This window comes from Varroa destructor, unplaced genomic scaffold (assembly GCF_002443255.2).
Source record: "Varroa destructor unplaced genomic scaffold, Vdes_3.0 BEIS01000002.1, whole genome shotgun sequence".
NCBI classification, from domain to species: domain Eukaryota; kingdom Metazoa; phylum Arthropoda; class Arachnida; order Mesostigmata; family Varroidae; genus Varroa; species Varroa destructor.
The window spans coordinates 52,193,968-52,216,437 of NW_019211455.1; the positions used below are offsets into that span (position 1 = coordinate 52,193,968).

Below are 22,470 nucleotides of genomic sequence, written 5' to 3' on the forward strand. Positions count from 1 at the left end.
CATTACTCTTTATAATTATAGAAATCGTAGTGATTGCCATCACAGGACCTAACATTCTTGATCTGTTGCTTAAATACGACTAACCGCTTTTAACAGGAGCTCTCCATGGATTCCGCATCCATGGAGAGCTCCTGTTAGTAGTGGATCCACATCCACTACAATGTGCAATAGAAAGGTCGTCGATTTGCAGTCGTACCTTAATGATAATAACGATCCAGCGTTCGCTCATGGATGACTGCTAGGTTCTACGAAAAGGAGAACCTTGAATCCGCCTGCAATCCTCTTTGTTATATGATATTTGACAGCCTCGGCAGGCTGCTCCGAGAGGTGCCGAATAGGCTAAAAGAACGTTAGAAACCAACGAAACGGTACGGGTCAAGAAAGAATTAAGAATCTGGCTGTGTGCTAACTGCGCAGGCGTTACTCGTCTGAAGCCTAGTTGTCGCCGATCTGGGTAACCCCCTGCCAGATTCAATGCACGTGTGCTCCCATTTTTATCTAGTCGATATTACAACACAATTTAAAACGTAATCTCAATATTCGAAACACATCTCAGCTTTCCTCGTTTTTATTGGATTTTCTTGATCGGCCCTAAGCTTTTTTCAGGTATTTTTTAGGGCGGTAAAGTCACCGGAGGATTAGATTTAGCGAATACGGAGTTGAAACAAGACAGATATGTAGGTTTTGCGCAACGACAGGTGAACGAATAGAACACCGTAATGAAATATCACGACCTCTCCACAGTTCAGACTTATCTTTACAAGTAAACAGTATTACGCAGTGTTGGTAAAGCTTCTTGGTCTTTTAGCTCTTTAGTAACAGAGGAACCACTCGGCGTTAATTCCTAGTGCACAATTCACTACAATGGCCTGTAAGAACTATGACAAAAGCTTACTTTTTGAAATTGGCCTTACGATTTCCTTTGGACTGGATTTTTCTCTAAAATAAGCTGGAATGATTGTGAGGTTTGCTTTATGTCTCGCCACCTGTAATGATGCGTAAAAGCAAATCCAGCTTTTCTTTGATCATACAAAAGCTTTTTTCGGTTCTGTAGTTGCTCAAACTGAAGGTTCTTCGCCGCAGTTCTTGCCGGAAATGACTCAAAGCTCCTACTAGGTTAGGTAAACGTTCAAAAGATCTGAAACTTAGTCTGTAGATCGCAGAAAGCAAGCGAGTATTGTTTCACAAGCTCGATCACGGGTCGGTCTTTAGTCTATAAAAGGCCTACTTTATGTTGTTTTTTGCCTCCGGCAAGCTAAACAGATTTCAAAAATCAAAAAATCTATTTCCCACGTAACAATGACATACGTTTGTAGAATAAAATAGTCAAACAAGCTGAAACTTTGCGTCAAAACTGAAAGTAGAGATTAAAAAAATCGTAGTATGTTAGTTTTTTGTGGAGTATCTATGACGAAAAAAGCGACAGCGCGTCGATTCATAATAGCCTCTGTTTGGTAGTGTCGCACAGAGAATACACTGGTCAATTTTTTGTCTGAGCTGTAATAATCTATCTTCTTAGAGGTTTCGGATTAATTTTAGTATCTCTGAAAGCAAGAGACTAAGTACTACCTAAGAAATAGCTGTCACCGTTTATTTTAAAATGCAAGTGCGACCCACAAGGTTAATGGAATACTCATACTATAAAAGTCGACTCATTTGGTCTATAAACATGTTTTATACTTACTCACGTACTAGATTTATTTGCAAAATGAGATCGCAATAGAAGTTATCCCACTTCTACGGTTCTCCTATGAATTCTCACCTAGTACCATAAGCCAGTGATGGCTATCAATACACTGCAGCCCTTGAATATGGTGACTTTTGACTGAAAACCGTTTTGCATAACGTCTACAAGAGTTAAAGGAACGATTGATTAAAAGTATAGCTTTCCTTTGATGTGAATGATAGCCGGCACATAGGAAGTGTTGATGCATTCACCCATGTTACTAAATACATATGAAAACTAATTTCTAGTTTCTTTAAATCTTTGATCAGCGAAAATGTATATGAAGTTATAATAACAAGCTTAATGTATTTACGTAAACGTACTTTTTTTCTATGCTTAGTATTGGTATCGTTTGATTCATTAGATCAAACATACACGTTGTTTTGATGCCACCTATCAAATACTTCTCCTTATGATCAGCGTAAACTGTTTCATAAATAACACCAGCAAACATCAATATGAGCCTTGAGATACCTTGAAAATCACGATGCAGGAATATTAGAGTATTTGTACAAGCTCCAAAGAGCGAACATACTAATCCAATGATTAACTGAATGTTGCAGGATATTTCAATCATCGTCTTTATTTACGAGTGTGTCTAGTGTATGTACAAAAAAGTCTAACAATTTACTAAAATAACAACTGTACAGTTTCAAGGCCGTACCAATTTGCACGGGTACAACCAGATTAGAACTGGAAACCTCCTGGTTTCTACTCTTGGCGTCACCGCCTAATGCCTGCCGCGGGTATTGTAATATAATTAATATGGACACTATATTATCATATGAAACAAGTACCCTATCTTTTATAGTTTGTGATTTATATTGTTTGATTCTATTTATAAAAATATAGTAGCTAACAAAACGAAATATAGAAATATAAAAAATAAAGTCTATAATTAATTAAAGAATTAGCACACCCCATACAAATGTGCATGTCATATGGCTATCGGCCATCTCGGCCATATCGGATTAAATTTTCGTGTCAATGCATTTCGACGTGAACCTACAGCCATCAAGCGACGTGAACCATCAAGCCTCTACGTATACGCTATCGACAACCTTACGATATCGAGTACCATTTAAATGAGCACTTTTGGTATAGATAACATTTCCTATATAATCCGTGTTGGTTTAACGCGCATTTATAAACCGGACTTAGAGCTCTATTTTTTTAAGATACAAACAAACTGTGTAATAAAAATAAGTACAGTCTACAGAAAGCGAGAGAAGAAGTTTTTAAACCGACACACTTTTACTGGAGGTATTATACACAAAATGGCGTGATTATTTCGTCAACACGTAGATTGAACTAGAATGAGCGTACACACTACAGTTTTAGCACCACATAGCTCTGATTCCCTACTTTAAGTATGCGGATTGGTGATTATCGAAACGTTATGTTTTGACCGATATATTACAGAAACGTTTACACTTTGGAAAATCTAAATACCTAATAACATTACTGTTAAAATCAGATTTCAAAATCCATTACATTAAAGTTGGTTAATTCCAAGCGATTTAAACGTTTTTCTCGACCGACCCTGTGAGCTTAGAGTGCCTCACAGCTTCTAACTTTAGGGTCTCTGGCCATTATTAGCATGGAAGCTGTAATATCAAACAATCAAATGATAGATCGCTCTGTATCAGAAAATACGTGCCCTTACACCCAAGAGGCGATCGGTCTACAGAAAACTTATAGTATTCTCTATATTCTACACACTTTTAGCTAACTATATTTTCGTGACCATCAGAGACTTCGATTATTTTTGTTTGGAAAAATGTGGCTCCAGAGACAATGAGCCCGTTTTACCTTTAGCCATCAATCGAACTTCGGCTTTGATTTCTTCACAGTAATCGCGTGTCAAACCAATTTTTTTAAGGATTTCCTCTGCCTTTTCAGATTCCCATTGGCCAATTTCGTAAGCCAAAGATCGTCGGTGGTGATTGACTGACCACTGTGGTGGCAAATACGCCGGTTTCATGGTTTCTAGAAAATGTTTGCGCCACAAAGCTTCGAGCTCAAGTATTCCACCCTCGTTGGCGGCAAAATGTTCCACAACAGTTAGTCCGTGGCATCTGAAATTCTCATTGAATCGTCTCGGATCTTGCATTGCAATAGCCTTCAGCAACTCCGGCGAAAGTTCGTCGACATTCAGAGCTCGTTGAATTATTTTCTTAAGCTCGTTGAGTCGCGGTAAGGGAATCTGCGATGCAGTAGGCTTCAGTAGGGCCTTAGCAGCTCGGATTAATTGGGCAGTTTTTACATTGACGACGTACTTGTGCTCGGATAGCGGCGCATCACATTTTTGTGCCAGCTGTTCACGAAGTCGAGAGTTCAGCGCGTTGCTTCTCTGATGACAGTCAACGCACATCAGCAGGACATCGTGTGAATTGTATTCAGTCATCACGCTCGGAAAGAAGCTCCGGTATTCAGTTGGCACAATATTCTTGCGGACAAGCTCATCCCTTGAGCCGCAGACGACGCACTGATTGTCCTTTGAAATTGTGTAGTACTTTTTGTCCAGGATGGGACGTCCCTTTGGTTCAAAAAAGAGGCGAACCGTCAGTGGTTCTTCGCAGACTAATGTGGCGGCACCCCTATTAAGATACCAAAGGGCTTTTTTTCGTTTGATCCCGGCGAGCACTTCACCATCGGGAGCCAGCAGCACACAATTATCGTAGTAAGGCGAAACGCGAACAGCTTGACGGCTTTTGCGCTTGATCTTGACTTCGTATTTGTTGTCATTTTCAGCTCTAACTGTGTCCGCAATATTGACAAAATTTTTGAAAGCAATGTCAAATAAATAGCCGAAATGTTTCATAAGTATAGCATCCAACCGCGACTGTCGAAAAAGTACCAAGAAACAATTTTCTTTTAAAAGCGCAACTTTTTTCGCAACTAGAAATGAGGCTAAGGCGTCGTTAGCTGCGTATAAAACTTCTTTTTCCGTCAAAATATCTGCCTCCCAGTTAGAGCGACGAAGTAATATCGATTTGTCCAGTGCAATGCCAACCAAGTCCATTGACAATTTTTGCAATGACAGCCCACGCTTTGCTAAGTATCTCGCCCTTGAAGTATTAAGCACCATATGTCGGAGATCAAGACAGGAACTGCACGTTACCCCATAATCGAGAACGAGTTTCTTAGCATCCTCGCATACATCGACACCCACTTTAGCCACTTCGGGGTTTTTCAACACCTCTTCGAGCTCAACAGGTATCGAGTTCAATTTGGACAACTGAATTACAAAACACAGGCTCTCGTTGGGCGCTAATTGGATAAGTGCCACCTTGTGACGCATATGACTAACTGCATCAGACACCCATTCACAGTCAGCGCCCAACACACCACTTTTATGGGTTTCGTCTAAAAACAGCTTTTTATGCCTATCCCAGTCACTTGTTGATTTGATGAATATAATTCGAGCCTTAGATAGATCAGCTGTACAATAAGTCCGTGCACGGTAAAGAAGTACACCAGCGGTTCCCAGCACAACGCCAGAGCCTAGTAACAAACATTTCTTTATAGTTGTATTGCCGGTTGACCAGTCTGGGATTAAAGTGGGTTTCAAATACGAATCCATGGAACTTATCATCACAGAGAAGCACGTGCTCGCATTCTCGACACTGCGATTTGGCGTCATAGGTTCGAACAACATCAACAGCAACTGCCGTTGTCTTTCCTAAATCTCGCCGGCAACGTGTCATGTCTGCCAAGTCACCTATAATAACACGCGACTCACCGAATTCCGCAACAACGTAAGGAAAAGATGGAGTTCACATGCGCAATAAATAAGTGTATTACTTAGATAGAGCAAACTAAAGATGTTTTGGTGGTTGTTTAATCAATGCTCATATTCTATTATCGTGTTCGTAGCAAGAAACGCAAACCTACAACTCTAGTGGATCCTCAGCAGACACTTTCGAACGTTGGCGGCTGGACTGTGTGTTCGATACAGCGGACCGGGTGGGCCATCACTGGGTTTATATCCTCTCTAGTATCAGCTGGAAGCAGATGATAACCCGTGCTGCTAAAGGCTGTGCTAGAAATCCGTGATAGGAGACCCTATATTCAAGACAACCATGGTCAGTACTACACTCAGGGCTGTGATTATGTAGCAAGATTCTAATCTAAGTTTAAGCAGCATACGGGTAAATAAATTGCCGGGTAGAGAATTCGGTTACAGAGCCATCTCAAGTCGGCATTTGAAGCTAGCATAATCCCATAATATAGCGATGTCATTTTCACTCCGCTGCAGAAGTTGATTCTTTGTTTGGTCCTTATATGTTAAAGAACTAATGCGTTTTAACGACTATTTCAATCAACTTCATGTGAAATCAAACAAAAAGGTGAGGAATAAATATATCTCGTTAGTATGTAGAAGATGCAGAAATTTGATAATGACTGATGACAGCTGGAGTGAATGTGAATACACGATCCTATGTAAAAAGTGAAGGACAGGCAAACAATTGCCAACTCGGACGACGCTCAAACTTAAACATCACTAATTTCTCGTACTGCCCAATCCTAGCTACTAATAGCTCCCTCGAGGTTTGGACTGTCAATCCTTTTAAAAGGGTCTGGAACTCATGGCTTATCGCTTCAAGAAAACATCCGTATATGCTTTCCGAATATGTATTAAAATTAAGAAATCAAAATTATCAATATCTACTCAAGCAGACCTTAAGGTTAGTTTTTATCAATCAACCTTTAACTCTCCTTTCCTTGCTTGGATAAATGCGTTCCGTTAGTTAACCAATTAGATTAACCGTCTTATTATCGCTACTACGTTTAGGAACTTTTAGCCGCGGATTTGGGCGGTCAACATTTGTTAATGACGTCTGTCTCTTTTTGATTTGTATCGAGAAGACTGTTACTTACGCAGTCTTTACACAGTCAGTGATCATAGTAATAATAGTTTTTATAATTTCATTCATTTTCGATAAGGTACATTTAAAATATTGGTTTAAATAAACATGCACGAAAATTATAAGCGCATTCGCCCGTCTGAACACGTCAAGTCGCCAGAATCCCAATAATAATACATATATAGTAATATATAATGGTATTTAATCGGAAAATAATAATAATATTTGAAAATAATAATCATAAATCTTTGTGAAATAAATGTTTCGGTACTATTTGGTAAATACTTGAAATCCCCCGTCATCGTAATCGTCCGATTACTATTATTTATTATTAGAGGGCCTAAACACCAAGATGTTTAGTTAATATTTACTTTGCTTTACCTCCCTCATGAAGCATTGTGGCATGAAACACCCTCGTGAAGCAATTACAAATATTGATATTTCGAACTTAATATGCGCGGCATATAAGTGTATTCGAATCAGAAACTTACAATCTATTAGAACTTTTTATGCTTCTAAACATTCGACAATAACTTATTGTAGTCATTTAACTAAGTATTCATAAAGCTTAATTTTTCCGCTATGATTTCTACAGCACGGGCGTGTAAAAGTAAAAACGACAGCACAGCAAGAAGCTGAAAAGGAGCTGGAACGCCAAAAAAAACTTGCGCTTTATAAGGCAGCTACAGAGAAAATTTTCCAAAAGGTAAAGGCACGATGAGCCCAGTCAGCAGTTTTTTCTGATAGAAGGGAAAAAAAGCGATCCCTCTGAAAGACGTGTGCAACCTACAAAAAAGGTCACTGAGTGAATCAACCTTACGATTAGTGGGAAAATGCAAAAGTTAAAGCTTGATGCACGATCATTATGTTGCTAGAGAACTAGCTTATCGATATAAACATGAAAATGTTTTCGAGTAATTTCAGACTATAGCTAAAATGAATCCTCTTCTATGTCTGATTCTTTTTTTTTAATTTGAACTTACTCTAATTACTCTAATTAACACGTAATTATTGATTATAATTTTCAAAGCTCTATCAAGTCTTATTGAGTACATTTCATCGCTTACATCAATTAACGCAGTAGAAGTTTCGTTGTATGTATTTTCAACATTTTTTTTTACATATAATTGCCTACTTTTGACGATTTCCACCTTTTCCTACCTGTTTACACTTTTCTAGTTATAATTACGTATATTTCATGTCGTATTCAGTGATTTTCTTAATTTGTATGTTTTCATTTTCTCGTTCTTAACAAATGCCTAGTCCAGATCAAAATAAAAACATTTTGTGTAATATAGTACGATCATTGCAGAATAAATCATCAAAGGGGTATTAGCTATTAGCAAAAAACTTCAGCTGCATCAACACGTATCATTTTTACAGAGAGCATCGTCCGAGTACGATGAAGAGATCCTACAGATTACATCTCAAATCCTTCAGAACAATCCGGACGACGCTACGTTGTGGAATATACGACGTGAAACTTTTGAACAAATGAAGGCCAAAGGGTAAAACTTAACATTTGTTAGGCACTCCTTATATTTATATTCTCAATCCTGTAGCTAAACCAGTAACTTTGAGATGTGAGTTCGAAACAGTTGAAGAGACCACCAAACGAGATATCGCCCCTTATCTGTAATATATGGCTATATTTACAATTAACGTTAAGGCCAGTACTATGTTGCTATCTGATCTTTCTACCCGATATCTACCCAGTTATTTTACTACAAGTCATATTTATTTCATATACATACATATCCCCCAAATAGACCTACCTAAGTTCAAAATAACTAGTAATTTTTCATTTCATCCACAAATCCTATTGCTCAGTAGAAGCAATAACCGGTTTAAGATCTTTTTATATCTAACATGTTTTCTATTTGGATTGCTGGTGTTAAAGTGATGATATCTCAGAGCGTACCAAAGATGAGCTGTTATTAGTCTGGCAGGCGTTACTGAAAAACCCGAAATCCTACGGTGCTTGGTGGCATCGAGGATGGGTCAACGAAAACTTGACTTCGACGCCCGACTGGGACCGCGAACTTCAACTGACTGGACTTTTCCTAGAGAAGGACGACAGAAACTGTACGTTAATTTAAACAGAGGTGGTACAATTTTATGCCCCGCCTTTGACGATAACGGAGAACGCCATTGCGTATAATAGATACATAAGTTCTTATAACTTCAATTCGAATGTGGAAAAATTCGAACGAAGTTGTATTGATGCACTGAATGGTTTGTAACAAAAATATAACGTGTATCGTCCTTTGTTTTTTATTTTGTAAGGCCTATCAATTAGTGAATTGTGAATGCTAGGCCAATCTACTTGGTTAAATTATGTAGCTGTGGTACGAGTAAAAACCCTGCAGTCATTTAGTCGATTCGAATTCAATTTTCAATTCGAAACTATTTTGTTAAATTTCTAACGATCATCTCAAATAAAATTACAGTCCACTGTTGGGATTACCGTCGTTTTGTTTCGGGTAGATGCCAGACTCCTCTTGAAGACGAGCTGAAATTCACACTGGAAAGAATCGAGGCCAACTTTTCAAATTATTCATCCTGGCACTACCGGTCACATCTTTTGCCACGGTTTTTCCCTGGTGATAAGGAAGGTTCGATAAAGGAAAACGTTTTGCTTGAGGAGTTGGATCTAGTGCTTAACGCTGCCTTTACTGATCCTCAGGATCAATCAGCGTGGATGTATCACCGGTGGTTGCTAGGAAAAGGCAGGTCAAAAAACATAAAGATAGTATCTTTAAAATAGTATACTTCGTAATATACACAAGCTTAAAGCTTCGCTGGAACGTACTTTATTTAACTGAAAAACTTACATTGCTATGAGAAGAAAATTACTAATATGGGTGTTCAGTAAAAGATATGGAGGAAGCCTAGACGCAAATAATTTAATAAACCACGAAGTAAGCTATCGAGGGGAGGAGGATCGACTGAAGATCAGCGTATCCAAACAACTAAAAGCAATTCAAAGAAATAATCACTATTAAAAAGATGTCCTAGAGCAATAGCAACAGTCGAGACCAAAGTATGGTTTAGGTCGAACAAACCCCAAATGATATTTGGTTATCAATTAATAATAAATTTTCAATTCAAAAACAAGCATTGTCTAAGATACTGGCGTCGATATCATAATATTTTAGCATCAACTACTTGATAGATTACTTAAGTGCCTCATTAGAGATTAGATGTCATTTATTATCTATATTTGTCTGTATAGTGGAGCCAGTGGAAAGTATTACGTTCGCTCGGTGGTATCCAGTAGAAGGCGTGCTTTTAATAACCTTCGGAAAGGAAGTTGGCAGATGCGAAGCAGCGGTAAAAATTAATAGTGAGGTAAAGGAGGTTCAATGGAAAATGGTTGGAGGGACTCACTCAGCGCACGTGTGGGTCAGTATCTTCTCAAAAATCACTCAGATGTGCTTCCAGTCAGGAATCATTAAAAACATTCATTACCTTCATTATGTAATCCGACGTGTTCGGCAAAATTACATTGTGTACCTGTAGAACGTTGTAAGTGATATTAAGATTTTCGTACTCACCGCGATTAGATGTTAATACAACAGAAGATCATATTGTCAAACAACAGAATCGTAGAATTATCACGTAGCACTATACTCTCACCTGGTATTTTTATAACGACGATTTTTAGACTTGTCAGGGAGCGCACTTCCACAAAGCTTCAACGGTTTCCATCGACGAAATCAGTCTAACCCGAGACCATCTAGAATGGCAAGCGCTCAGAAATGTTAAAAGTGGCCTGTTGACAGTAGCAAAAACGACCGTGCTCCAAGAGCAGCTTGAGAATGCCAACAGCCTTATAGAAATGGAACCGGATAGCAAGTGGCCTCTGCTAACGGCCGCAATGCTTATGAGTGCCCTTCAGGATCCAGTGTACTTGCAAAAAACCCTAGGCCTGATGGATAAACTCGCGCATGTGGACCCGTTTAGAAAAAACTATTATAGAGACCTTAAGTCTAAGTTGATTATCGAGGCCTGCCTAGAACCAAACGCCGTCGAAGTGGATCTATGTAACAAAGGGCTTACGTGCCTGCGACATTGTCATATGATGTCCGCTACAGTCAAGCTGAATCTTAGCAAAAATCAACTCCACGATACGGCTTTGTACCAGCTGAAACATTGTTTTTGGCTTACCGCCCTCGTGTTGGACGATAATCCATTGAGGACACTCGACTTCTTGGAGGTGTTACCCAACTTGAAAAATCTTTCGGTTAGGGGATGCCGTAAGTAGAGTTCAATTAAATACATTATTTAAAAATATTATGAGATAACGGACAAGATTCACGGGCTACCTAAAAGTAGCGTAAAGCTAATTTTCTTTTTAATTAATTCACATTATATTTTGTTCCTATAATCAGAATAAAGGTCATAACGTTCATATATTCATAATACACTGTTCAGTACCCTGGATTAGTTTTCATGTTTCCTTATGTAACACGCATCTTAATAGTGCATCTTATTACCAGTACTCGTGCATGAATAGAGGTGGCGTATGGTGTGATAATACTGCTTTTTAAAACATAATTCATAAAACATAGAGCATTTCCAGGAGCTTGAGGATCCATTGAGTCTATACACGCTGGTAGACGCCGTGACAACCGCGTTTTGAGATGCCGACAAAACGCAATCGTTGTCGTGGTTCTAAATTTTTTAGGGGCACCTCTCTGCTTCTAAATGTTTCAGTTTTGTTTGGTACTAAGCAATCAACAAAGCAAAGATTTTAAGGAGTTGACTACAAAACAACGAAGCCAGCTCTTGTTCATGATTATAAGCATACATCGATTATCCCATCTTCTTAAGGTAGATTTTGAACCTTGTGCTTTTACAGCTCTCGAAGATGTTTCCGGACTACGATTTTGTACAGACTTTACCGAGATTAGGCTGTCGCGCAAAACAAGGCCTGAGATACTGACAGAGGTCGCGAAGATTAAGCCGAAGATCGTGATATCTATGGAGTGTGTATCTCCCCACGATTATGTCACATATTAGTGTACTGCAATCTCACTCAAGCAATTTAAATATAGAATAAATATAATTTCAAACTAAGGACGGCGTTATAATTTAGCCAAACTTTCGAAACGTAAAAACATAACAAATTAGCAAGCTAACGCCAGCTACAATTAGATTTTGTGACTATCATAACTCGAAATTTAAATGTTTTTTTCTATTGAAACGTCTCTAAAACCGATCTCGTGAAATTTTATTTTCTGTATATAAATTTTATTTAAAATGTTCTTGGATATTTTTTTAAATCTTTTTTAACTTGTTTTAGGTATTGAGGCTGTTTGCATTAAGGGTACTTTTGGTAAATGCTTAACCACAATTATCTCGACCTATATATATAGTAGGGCTGTAGCCAAGCAGCTATTGTATAACGATGTTCGCTAAACTTACGAATGTTCTATACATTTTGAAATCTTTAAAAATTTTTAAATTTGGAAAAATATAAGATAAAAAAAATGCTGGCAAAGTCTCAGCATAGAAATAATTACAATATGATTATCCTCAATGCAAACGGCTCGGCAGGCTTTTTAATTCATTCTTTATGAAAGCGAGTTTAATAAATAATGAGAACTAGCATAAATACGTTGCGATATCAACCTATATTAATCATAATGACTAGACAATGTATTGTTCGCAGACGGCTGCCCTGATAGTAGTATTTAATTAAAACTTCTTCTGCTTCCGGAAGCAATAAGACACGTTAAAAAACAGCACCATGTAACTGATAATTCCTTGCAAGCGTGGTAAATTACATTGGTGGCCACGGTTCACCAGAATTATCGTAAAATGCTGACTTCGATAAGGATTTGTATTTTCATTAATTAAATCTCTATATAATGTTGAACACACGTATGTTATAGAAACACCCCACACATTAGACGTCTATACAAATAGGGCTTAGAATCCGACCCTATCGATTACATTTCTCTTTACAGATTTCACATTATACTTTTTTGGTGCACACATAGCAATAAATAATGCTTAAATTTGGAATCCACTTACCTAAAATACTTTGTGCATTTTACCTCCGTGTGCATACAAGTCTGAATAATAAATGGAAAACCTTATTAGGTTTAACCAAAACCAGGATTTTTAGACCTCAACAAAAAGTCATGCGCTATTTATTCATGATGGAAGTGGCCGCAGTATCTAAGTAGTAGGCATTAAAGACATCAGCAGGAACTTTAGGATTAGTTTAAAGCATTATTTGGAATCGTATTTATGTAAATAATAGTTTTACCGACAGAATATGAACCACATATTGTACTCAATTTTAATTAGTTGTTAATTTAAAAGTAGGTTTTTCCGTTCCCTGAATTTTCTTTTTCATTCCAAAGCGTGCACATACGTAATCGCAGGCACATTAATTGGCATTCTCAAACATACTTAATGTTACAGCATCTTAGTTGCGTCAGGTCCACCGGAGATCCAATCCAAGTCTATTCCATATTGAAAGTAAACAATGGATATTCTTTTTTCAGCAACTTCTTTTAACGATTACTGCAAAACTTGATTAAATTAAGACAATTAGATGTGGTGATATTCCTTTCATTTTATACTGCCTGACAACTGTCCTAGTAGCGATTAACTTTTCGCCAGAATGATAAGTACTGCAACCTGCCTTACTATTGATACATGCAGTCTTCTCTTGTCGCGATGACGGAAAGCACTGTATTTAAAAATAACCTTTGTCAGAAATGGAATTCGAACATACGCGACTCCGACTGCGACCTTCGTACGGAGCCTCAGACTGCTCACCCACCCAGGCACGTCATCATCAGCCAAATTATTCACCCTTCAAAATAGTATTTGATACTACATTTAAATGACCTGATCTCAAGCAAACCTATCCGCAGTAGACAGAAAGAAAGAATTCAATACCTGTTGTTAAAAAAAATTGGTTTGCGTAGTTGTGTAACTTATAGTATTAGATTATACCTCTAGTACTATAAGTTATTATACTGTGTAACTTATAGTATTAGATTATACCTCTAGTACTATAAGTTATTATACTCGATTCGTTCCCCATGTGGCGCGAAGGCGTTCCGAACTTTCCGCTGCATTTCCGACGTTTAGGGGACTCTAGAGGAACTCTCTAAAGTTGCTGGGTTGGCACTCGCGCGTTCCGAATGTTTTATTCGATGCCCTTTGTATACTGTACATCAGCTGAGCGACATAGAGTACAGTTTTGCCAGTCAAAACATAGAATCGTGTCTCAGAAGAAGCTCGTGGACGTATTGGATAATGGCCCTCATACGACGTTCACTATCGTGGCGGGCTCCTCTGAGCTACCAACGGGGTCTAGCATTTTTACCTGAGGACTCCGAAACCTCGTCGGCAGGCGTGTCGAAGAGCGAGTTCCGTAAACTTGTCTTGTATAGGCAAAAAGAAGAACGCAAAGTTTCAAGGAAAACGGTCAAGGATAGTTCGACGGGGGACCGGTATGTTGGTAGAGGATATGACTGCTACAGCCACGTTTAAAAAAATTGCAAATTTTTGCTTTTCATTGCAAATCTTAAAAATGCTGTTGGTTCGAATGATTCCATCAAACAAAGGAGTTGGTCGATTTGCTTTGAGGCATTTGCTCTATGAACGCTAATCTTAAGGCATTTAGCCAAAAGGTGGCCATGATTATCTAAGATATATTAATATCATCGCAATTTATTCTGCCCTATATCACTTGCATTTGAGCTGTTTAGGATTGTTTCCATAGCCGGATTTTTCAACATTTATCAATAAATCAATCTAGAGATAATATTCTCACAGCAGATTGTTATTCAGCAACAGAGATACTGTAATATCTGCACAAATAAAATAAAAGATATATAAGGCTCAATTTTGACTATTTGAAAGAATATCCAATGCAAGTTATTGATAAAATATCATTCTATATAAAACTACTGTTGTTACTTATTAAATGTAAGGGTCAAATACCATCCCAAGTTTTCGAAACTCAAGTCATTCGCTCTACTTAAAAAACAAATCACTCTCCGCAGTCGCTAGAATTGTTACTAATTAACGTACATGTTCATGGGCGTCCTAGATGTAAGCTTTATATTAAATTAAACTCGGTTATTTCAATACCTGTCACAGAATTCTGTGGGAATAAGATAACATGTTCCTAAATCTGTGCCAGTGTTAATGTATTTACAGAGCTCATCAAATGCCAGTAAACCAGGACTGGCCTTCAGTTTGGCCAGCAGCGGCCTCTTTCAAGCCAAGCGTTGTACCGCTTCCAGTTCGACAAGGTTTTTACGAAAAACGTGGAAGTCCACCAGCAAAGCATGCCAATCTCGAGTTAATGAAAATTCCAAATTTTTTGCACTTGACTCCACCTGCCATTGAACGACATTGCAAGGTAAACCAAGGTGATCTTTTAATCATACGAAAATGCAATCAGAATCAGCTTATTTTCTTAGGTAAACTACCGGTACAAGTCTTCGATATAATGGATAACAAGACGGCTGATAAAGGACAGAGTGGGCAATAAGTTCGAATAAAATTTTTCTCCTTAATAGCATGTTGTACGTTCTTTAAACTATTAAAGTTACTGAAGTACATTTATGTTGAATTGCACATTTACCACTAGCCTTTACGTAGAGCCAGTTGTCATATAACTCTGTATCATGTGGTTGAATTCTTTGCAGGCAATTAAAAAGTTTTGTACGCAATGGCCTGAGGCGTTGACCGACGCACGAAGTGCCAATTGGATTACCATCATAACATCCGATTATATACACTCAGGTAAACGCCGTGTTGTTTATGTGGCAGTGATTGAACGTAAATTACGAGTAATCCAATTCAATCTAACTAAGCAAACGCGTAACACGCTTAAAAAGAATGCGGCACATGTCTAATATATGACTATAATTTAGCCATAACCCTCGTAAACGTTAAATAAATATACCGATGCGTAACGGATACCCAAATTATATTCTCTGTTTAATTAACTGGTCACTAGGTGAAAGCAACGAGCCGAACAGAGTTATATTCTAGTATTGTAATAAATAGAAATACAACATGTATAATTCTCTTTCGTTTACATAATATGTTAGAAATATAGTAGATACATTTAAATTCGTTCCATTGGGCTACTTGCAATAAGCCGCCAGGGGGGTGTTGCGTGTGAGTACAGTAAGTACGAGCAGGAATGATACGGTAGATCCTTATATAACTTTTTCTAACAGCAGGGAACGGTTTATGAGAATACAAAACCTTTGTACATCGTACACATTGTCGAAATCAATTAATCAAATGTGCATTTTTCTGTTTTTTTTTTCAAATTTTTCTAGGGCCGAGTATTCGTGATGAACGAGCTCGCATTGTGACTGTTAAACTGAAACTCTCAGCTTTGGATCTGGACCAGCACGCTCGAGATAAATTTCTTCAGCTTGTAGGAGATAGGTAGGATTAGTTAAATTGTTCTCTAGTAAAATAAATAACATATTTGGAATTGTTTGATTGTTACGGATACACATCTCTAATGTTCTTTAATCTACTAATAATGTAATTCTTATTTGTGTTTTAAAAAAGTACATGATTGAAATTAACGAAAATATACTCGCTCTTACCCATTTGGGGTTTACTTTAAAATTCATTTTTACATACCACAGCTTTGAAATGAAGTTACAAGAAATAAGACAATAATTTAAATGTGAAGAATATAAAAATGTACATTTTTTCTCGTTTGAGTGATGCGTATAGTTGCGTTTGAGCACTCTACAGTTGTGTGCATTTATATGCATTATGCATACTCCTTACACGTTCTTAGGTTGCCTAAAATGTACAGTTAAGACAAATAAATAGAACATCACGGAATTGCCGTTCCTACATGCAACAATTAGCCTTCTGTGTGGCAACAAAAAGTAGAAGAAAACGAACATTTTTAAATTTACCGCTAATATTGAGTGACTCACCAATAATTGTAGGCGAAATGACATTCCATTTTTTTAATTTATCACAATATTCGCGTATAACTGTGTTCAAATATATACTCACCAAACTGGAACAGATTTGCCAATATTCGTAAACAATTAGCGAATTCTTGTCGAATCGTTTTTCACTATGAATTCAACCTGTAAAAGGTTGATAGTGCTAGCTTAGCTTAAAGGCATGGACTTAATGTTTGTAAACAAAATACCTATAAAACTAATATCGTGCTGTTTATGCTAGATATAACGCAGAGACAGACGAACTCGTAGTGGTCACTGATCGTTGTCCATTACGTCGACAGAACACGGACTATTCGATGTACGTGCTGACAGCTTTGTTCCACGAGAGTTGGGTCACCGAACCGTGGGAACTTACCGAACGCCAGGAAGCGGACATGCCTTGTTTCGAGTTTGAGAAATCACGTAGTGAAGGGTAAGTTGAAAAGATTACATAATTGAAAAACCATCGTCATTGACTTGATCCACATATATCACATACTTGCATCACAAGGAAGCTGATGTGATGCATTTTATAGAACAGTAGGTGTATTTCAAGTTAAAACCATTTTACAATAATGTAAATATAGTTTCAGTTTTAGGATAGCTCTAGTGTATGCTCGAACTGGACGAAGTTCATATGAACACATTATAATTATAATGGCCAATCTATCTGAAAATCACTAGCTCGCTTTACTTGTTTCTGTAGGTATGCTACCGACTACGCGTCGCGAGCTAAAAACGTCTCGAACGAGACGATTTCGGAATACGGCAAGATTCTGACTCTTCTTAAAAATGAAGGTGACAATATATACAATCTAGACGCGTATAAAAAGGCTGCATGCGACCTAATGAACCTGAAAGCGCCACAGCCTCCGGTTATTTCGTAGGACAATGAATAGTTTATCAAAATTATATCGATTTTTATTGTACGTAGTTCTATCATTAAATCCAAAACATGTTCAATACACATACAAATGCGTTCACCCGCACATGTACAGGTAACGCCTAATCCGACTATGTCAGAAAGGTAAAAAACGGTGGCACTTAAATAAACACATTTTATTAAATATATACGTATGCGTGCTTTTATTTAGAAAAATAGTAGCTACGAATTTATTCTAGAAAGTGGACTTTGAAGGGACTAGAATTGAACTTACGATCATTTTGGTTTTATCGGAGAACATTTGTAATTCTAGTGGGGTAACCCGCAGTTGCTGGAAGTGATGCTACCTACTAATTAAGGGAAAACGCAATGCTGCGTTGATGGAAATAAACAGAGAGAAACGGCTTACAGTAAAAAAATAGGACTGACTATTATCATGATCATCGACGCGTAGGTCGCGTTTGGGAAGACTCCGATCATGTAACTGGCAGCATACCAATACAGTCAAGCCTAAGTAAAAACAGTGCACGCTGATTATAAGATATTCCGGAGTGTCATTCAGCTAATTTCTTTTTACAGATTTGTTAATGTAGACAACGTAATAGACTTTGTGATCACCATAACAAGGGCCAAAACAGGTGTTATAGACATAATAAAGGTCTACAGAAATATCTAGAGAACTATTCGCAGCTTAGAACACCCCACATTAAAAGCAGTGAGTGAAAAATGTACCTCTAACTTTGAAACTGCCTGTGTATCTGTACATTACTGAAGCGTTATGTGGCATACATAGTTCGCCCATTTGCTCGAAAAACATATCCGATGTACACATTTTTCTAAAAATAACGTAAAACAGCATCGACTAATAATATGATGGTGCGAAGGTAAAGCTGTTTTTTGTCACGTTAAAACAAGTACATAAAGGACCGCTTTACCATATGAGCGCACACAATTTCTGTTGTTAATTTACAGCAGTTTAGTCGTAAGTGTTTTTACAAACTTAACAAATGCCTCTGAGAAGCCGATAAAAAAGAAGTCGGCTGAAGCGAGTTTTTCGTGGCTCGGTATTTACTGCTCTTAGACTTCCGAATGAATTTTTATAGACTTAACAAACTTAAGCATATAGGCCGTAGAAACCAGGACACGTTTTCAGGAACCTAACAGAAATCGCAACATAAAAGGCGACTAACTTACGATGGTTATACTGGCATTCGTGCGTTTCAACAAGTTAACCTAATACTTATTCTGTAGCAGGCATCCTTCAGCAATATTTTGTAGATATAAGCGTTTTTATTAAATAGGCAAATATGGTATTAAGCATTTCCATTATTGCTTATTAGTTCGAGACAACAATGTATCCTTGATTATTTACTTAAAAAGCACGCATCTGCTTGGCTAAATAGCTGCATTGGAAGCGAGTGACTGTTGCCGCTCGACTTGTATGACTCAGCAGTTGTAATGTCAGCATATCAGTGTTCAGCAGCGCTAAAACCTATAAAAAAAAAGGTTGACATGAATCCGATGTCTCCTAAGTATAAACCGTTCGATTGGTGAGAGCAAAACGAAAGTAGAGACAACAAATTACATATCTGGCGGCTTTCAATAATTCGTATTCCGTCACCGAGTTCAACACCTATGCACATATGTAGTAGCAGTCCTAATTGCTTTCAATATTTTTCTGGTTGTAAATTTAAAGGTTGCGGTAGATACGATACGATTTTCATCCGCTAAAAATGCAGTTGCCTATACGATGATACATCGATCACTTGATACTGAACTTTTGATATTACCTTACCAGAAATTGAAAGAGGTTTCTTGCTTAGCCAAATGCTATTGTTCATCCCAAGAAGGGATACCCCTTATTCATGCAGACGAGCAGCGAGGAAATTTAATCGATACTTATAATTACTTATATATACGTATTATACTCTAATCTCATAAGATCTATTCGGTGTGATTTTTGTATTATGTAGGGCGTAATATTAATATACCATTGTGACGTATTATATACTTCCTATAATTCGATATTTTAACAGCGCTACGCTTTTTTTCCTGTTTTCAGCTAACTTTTACCTGTAGAAATAACAAGTAAAGCTATTTTCTGTTTCTCTGGTGTTTCGGAATGCGTCATTGGCAAGTTATTGGACCGTTTTCCAAATCGAATTCAAGCAACCTTCGTAGCCGCCAGCGTTTGCCTCTCTATCCTCGCCGTAGGTGTCATCATAGCTTTCAAGCATTAACGATTTGTAATATTCCACGCCTGCTGTTTTCTTTAGCTATGCCTTTAGCATCAGTTGTTATGTATTTCTCTATTAAATCCAAAGTCTCTCTTCAATTTAGCCTCTCGGGTGTCCTTTTTTGCTAAGTTTCCTCCATTCACAGTGCGCAACTCTGATCCCCTCCAGTCCAGGTTGGCTCCTCGGTCCTAGTGGGCTAAGACCGCGAAGCTACCAGAAAGCTAATCTCCAAATATGTAATAAACATATCTAATCTTGCGGTTGCTGAAACACTTCGCATAATCAGGCGAGTCTTTCGATAACTCGGACGTTTACCCGACTGCCAAGATGACGCTAAATAGTGGCAGTCAGTATATGGATTTCTCTACTTATAGGAGTTGGTTAGAATTTGTTGAAACGTTCTCGTTCGTTTTTCTACCGCGCTACCGCAAATCGGACCCCACTTCTTGTGGACTCACCATAAACAAACGAGCAGACCGATGGCAGATCTGCCGTATCCCTGCACACACTGGCGACCGAGTCGCCCATGCCGCAGCGTAGTGTCTTCTGCGCCAGCCTCAGTTCCCCACAGCATCGCTAGTAACGGCTAACTGTTGACGACGAATCAACCTAGGCCATAGAAAGAGAAAGCCCACCCCACAAAGGTACCAGCAGAAGCGCCGTTACCATAGATTAGTAATCGATTTATACACAACTGTAGTAGCTCTTTCTCTATTCGCTATTTGAGGACGGGAGACACTGTCGTACAGTGTCGTCTGTATGTGTCTAGTCGTGTGTTGCTTTTTATCTCCTAGTTTCCGTACTATGAGATGGTAGAGCCAGTGAGGTTGACTGTCGATATCTAATAGTCTGGGTGTGTGTGTGTGGCGACCCATGCCGTGCAGTCGCAGTGAGGAAGCAGACTCCTGCTGCTGCCGCCACTGGCGTGTTGGTGTGCTGCGCCAGGAGGCGCATCAAATCAAACGGGCAGAGCTACTCGTTTATCAGCGGGTTGCCAACAAAGGCCGGTAAAGAACGACGGGCAAGAAGGCAGGTAGGCAACAGAGAAACGAGAGAACGGTCGACAGCTTCATTAGATATTGTCATTTGGCGACGGCACCGTCACTTAGCCGGCGTAGTGACAGACGCGCGCCGGTGACTGGCTGTGAATAGGCTTGTTACTTATGCACAGACACAAGTCTCCCGCTAGAGAGTATGCGTTTCTTTCTTTCCAACAGCGCTTACTGCTGTTGCTACTAGTGAATCCAAAAGGAGGGGACAGGACGCGAGCGTATAGGTGACTAGAACGACAAAGGGCAAAAGCAAAGTGCATTTGTTGCGTAGAGGTCACAACAGCGACTCGTACGATCCCGCTGCGACGGCTGCGACGGAGAAACACCAGTCAGTTGGTTTTTCGTGACTGAGGTCAATTGAGCAGCTAGGCAATCGCCCACCATTACAAACCCACCAGCATCGCCGCGCTCGGAAGGGCAAAACCGGCACCACGACGTGGGAGCTGCACTACAGCAGCTAACAAGAGGTATAATTTTATCAAGAGGAGTAAGTTGAACATTACAGCTGCCACCGAAACAGCAGGTGGACGTCGCCTATTGCACTGGTTACTTAATAGTATGGCTTTCGGGGGAATCAGTAAACAATAATAGTAAGCTACGGTGTAGCTATCGAAAGTGTAGGCTTGTCGATAACGTTATTCGGAACATAGCGGAAGACAAATGTTATAAAATTGTTGCAGTGACGATGCTGTGGCGGTGACATCGAAACAGGAAGCAAATCAGCTGGACGTTATCGTTTACTATTAGTATAGCTCAAATAAAGCTTCCATCTGTGTTGTTGGCGGTGGCGTATCGGTGTGGAGAAAAACGTCGGTGGTTCACCAGGTAAGGAACGCGGTAAATTTCTAGTTTCGCATACGCTTGCCGAAGCGAATAGTTTTGACAGTTTTTGCAGAATGGTTTCACTAGAGGATTGACGATTAACCAGTGGGGTAGAAAAACGGGAGTTTGTTCTACGTACGTGAGCGTATTTAAATCGACTTATCATTTATGTGCTATATTTTGCTCTAAAACACTCTAGGTTTTGCTTTGCAATGCAGAAGGCCAGGGAATATTTATATAACCAAGCCATATGACGTGCAACAATAGGATGCTGATGCTCGTCTGTGTTTCTGCTATTGGATAATATTAACATATAAGTGAATTTACTGGCATGCTGTTTGTGTTGGTGCAGCGAAGAGCACGAATTCCTCGTACAAACTGAATAGTTTCTATTATTTCTGTGTTATAATTACTGTATCGGCGGCAGTTGCGGTAGTAGTTAAGAGACTCTGATGTCGCAAGTGCCGGAATGATAGCACAACCTCGTATCGCGCATAGAGTGGTACAACTATTATGCACCATGGGTCAAAAAAATTGATAGTCAATCCATTAAGTAAGGTAATCGATTTTTTTTTTGTTTGTAAAGGTACAGTCGATTGTCGATTCTGTTTCCATAGCTATATCCTACAGTATTCGCTCCATGGTTAAGCTATTACAGATAAGATAAAATAGAAAAAATCCTCCTGAAACATTACTGATACCTCTAGCCAACTCCATGCGTGAAGTTCACTTGTGGCTAAACCATCCACAAATATCGCGCTGCGGCAGATTTCTTCGTCATGTTCACATTCATAGTCGTAGAAAACAGCGCGCGTGCCGGTATTTGTCAACCTGGTTCCCCTCTTCAGACTTGTCGCTTGACTTTATTGCTGGCTGGAGCGTTCGCAGCGCTTCTGCCTTCAGGAAAA

At 38.7% G+C, this 22,470-nt stretch overlaps 3 protein-coding genes and 2 long non-coding RNA genes across 6 annotated transcripts; 2 read left to right on the forward strand and 3 right to left on the reverse strand.

Moving 5' to 3' along the window:
* Window positions 1-2,283: 2,283 nt before the first annotated feature.
* LOC111243736 (exonuclease 3'-5' domain-containing protein 2-like) lies at window positions 2,284-5,387 on the reverse strand. Its single transcript, XM_022789732.2, has one exon. It carries the CDS (start codon window positions 5,385-5,387, stop codon window positions 3,489-3,491), a length of 1,899 nt encoding a protein of 632 aa, XP_022645467.1. The 3' UTR covers window positions 2,284-3,488.
* Window positions 5,388-5,672: 285 nt separating this feature from the next.
* RabGGTa (Rab geranylgeranyltransferase subunit alpha) lies at window positions 5,673-11,679 on the forward strand. 2 transcript variants are annotated; one of them, XM_086980653.1, is made up of 8 exons: window positions 5,673-5,814; window positions 7,193-7,303; window positions 7,981-8,105; window positions 8,498-8,682; window positions 9,048-9,326; window positions 9,833-10,002; window positions 10,265-10,856; window positions 11,462-11,679. In XM_086980653.1, the coding sequence occupies exons 1-8, from the start codon at window positions 5,812-5,814 to the stop codon at window positions 11,620-11,622; spliced, it is 1,626 nt and encodes a 541-aa protein (XP_086836779.1). In that variant the 5' UTR covers window positions 5,673-5,811; the 3' UTR covers window positions 11,623-11,679. The 2 variants fall into 2 exon arrangements, with proteins under 2 accessions (XP_086836779.1, XP_022645558.2); XM_022789823.2 differs by lacking the exon at window positions 5,673-5,814 and adding an exon at window positions 5,836-6,078.
* Window positions 10,382-13,606, reverse strand: LOC147757980 (uncharacterized). Its single transcript, XR_015321622.1, has 2 exons — window positions 13,024-13,606; window positions 10,382-12,680 (listed from the first exon to the last, which is right to left on the reverse strand). It is a non-coding gene; the product is annotated as an uncharacterized LOC147757980 (long non-coding RNA).
* Window positions 13,607-13,735: 129 nt separating this feature from the next.
* On the forward strand, window positions 13,736-17,639 carry mRpS35 (mitochondrial ribosomal protein S35). Its single transcript, XM_086980654.1, has 6 exons — window positions 13,736-14,078; window positions 14,791-14,995; window positions 15,285-15,381; window positions 15,930-16,041; window positions 16,810-17,001; window positions 17,275-17,639. The coding sequence occupies exons 1-6, from the start codon at window positions 13,882-13,884 to the stop codon at window positions 17,453-17,455; spliced, it is 984 nt and encodes a 327-aa protein (XP_086836780.1). The 5' UTR covers window positions 13,736-13,881; the 3' UTR covers window positions 17,456-17,639.
* Window positions 17,613-22,397, reverse strand: LOC147757982 (uncharacterized). Its single transcript, XR_015321621.1, has 3 exons — window positions 22,264-22,397; window positions 20,147-20,297; window positions 17,613-18,943 (listed from the first exon to the last, which is right to left on the reverse strand). It is a non-coding gene; the product is annotated as an uncharacterized LOC147757982 (long non-coding RNA).
* Between the last annotated feature and the right edge of the window lie 73 nt (window positions 22,398-22,470).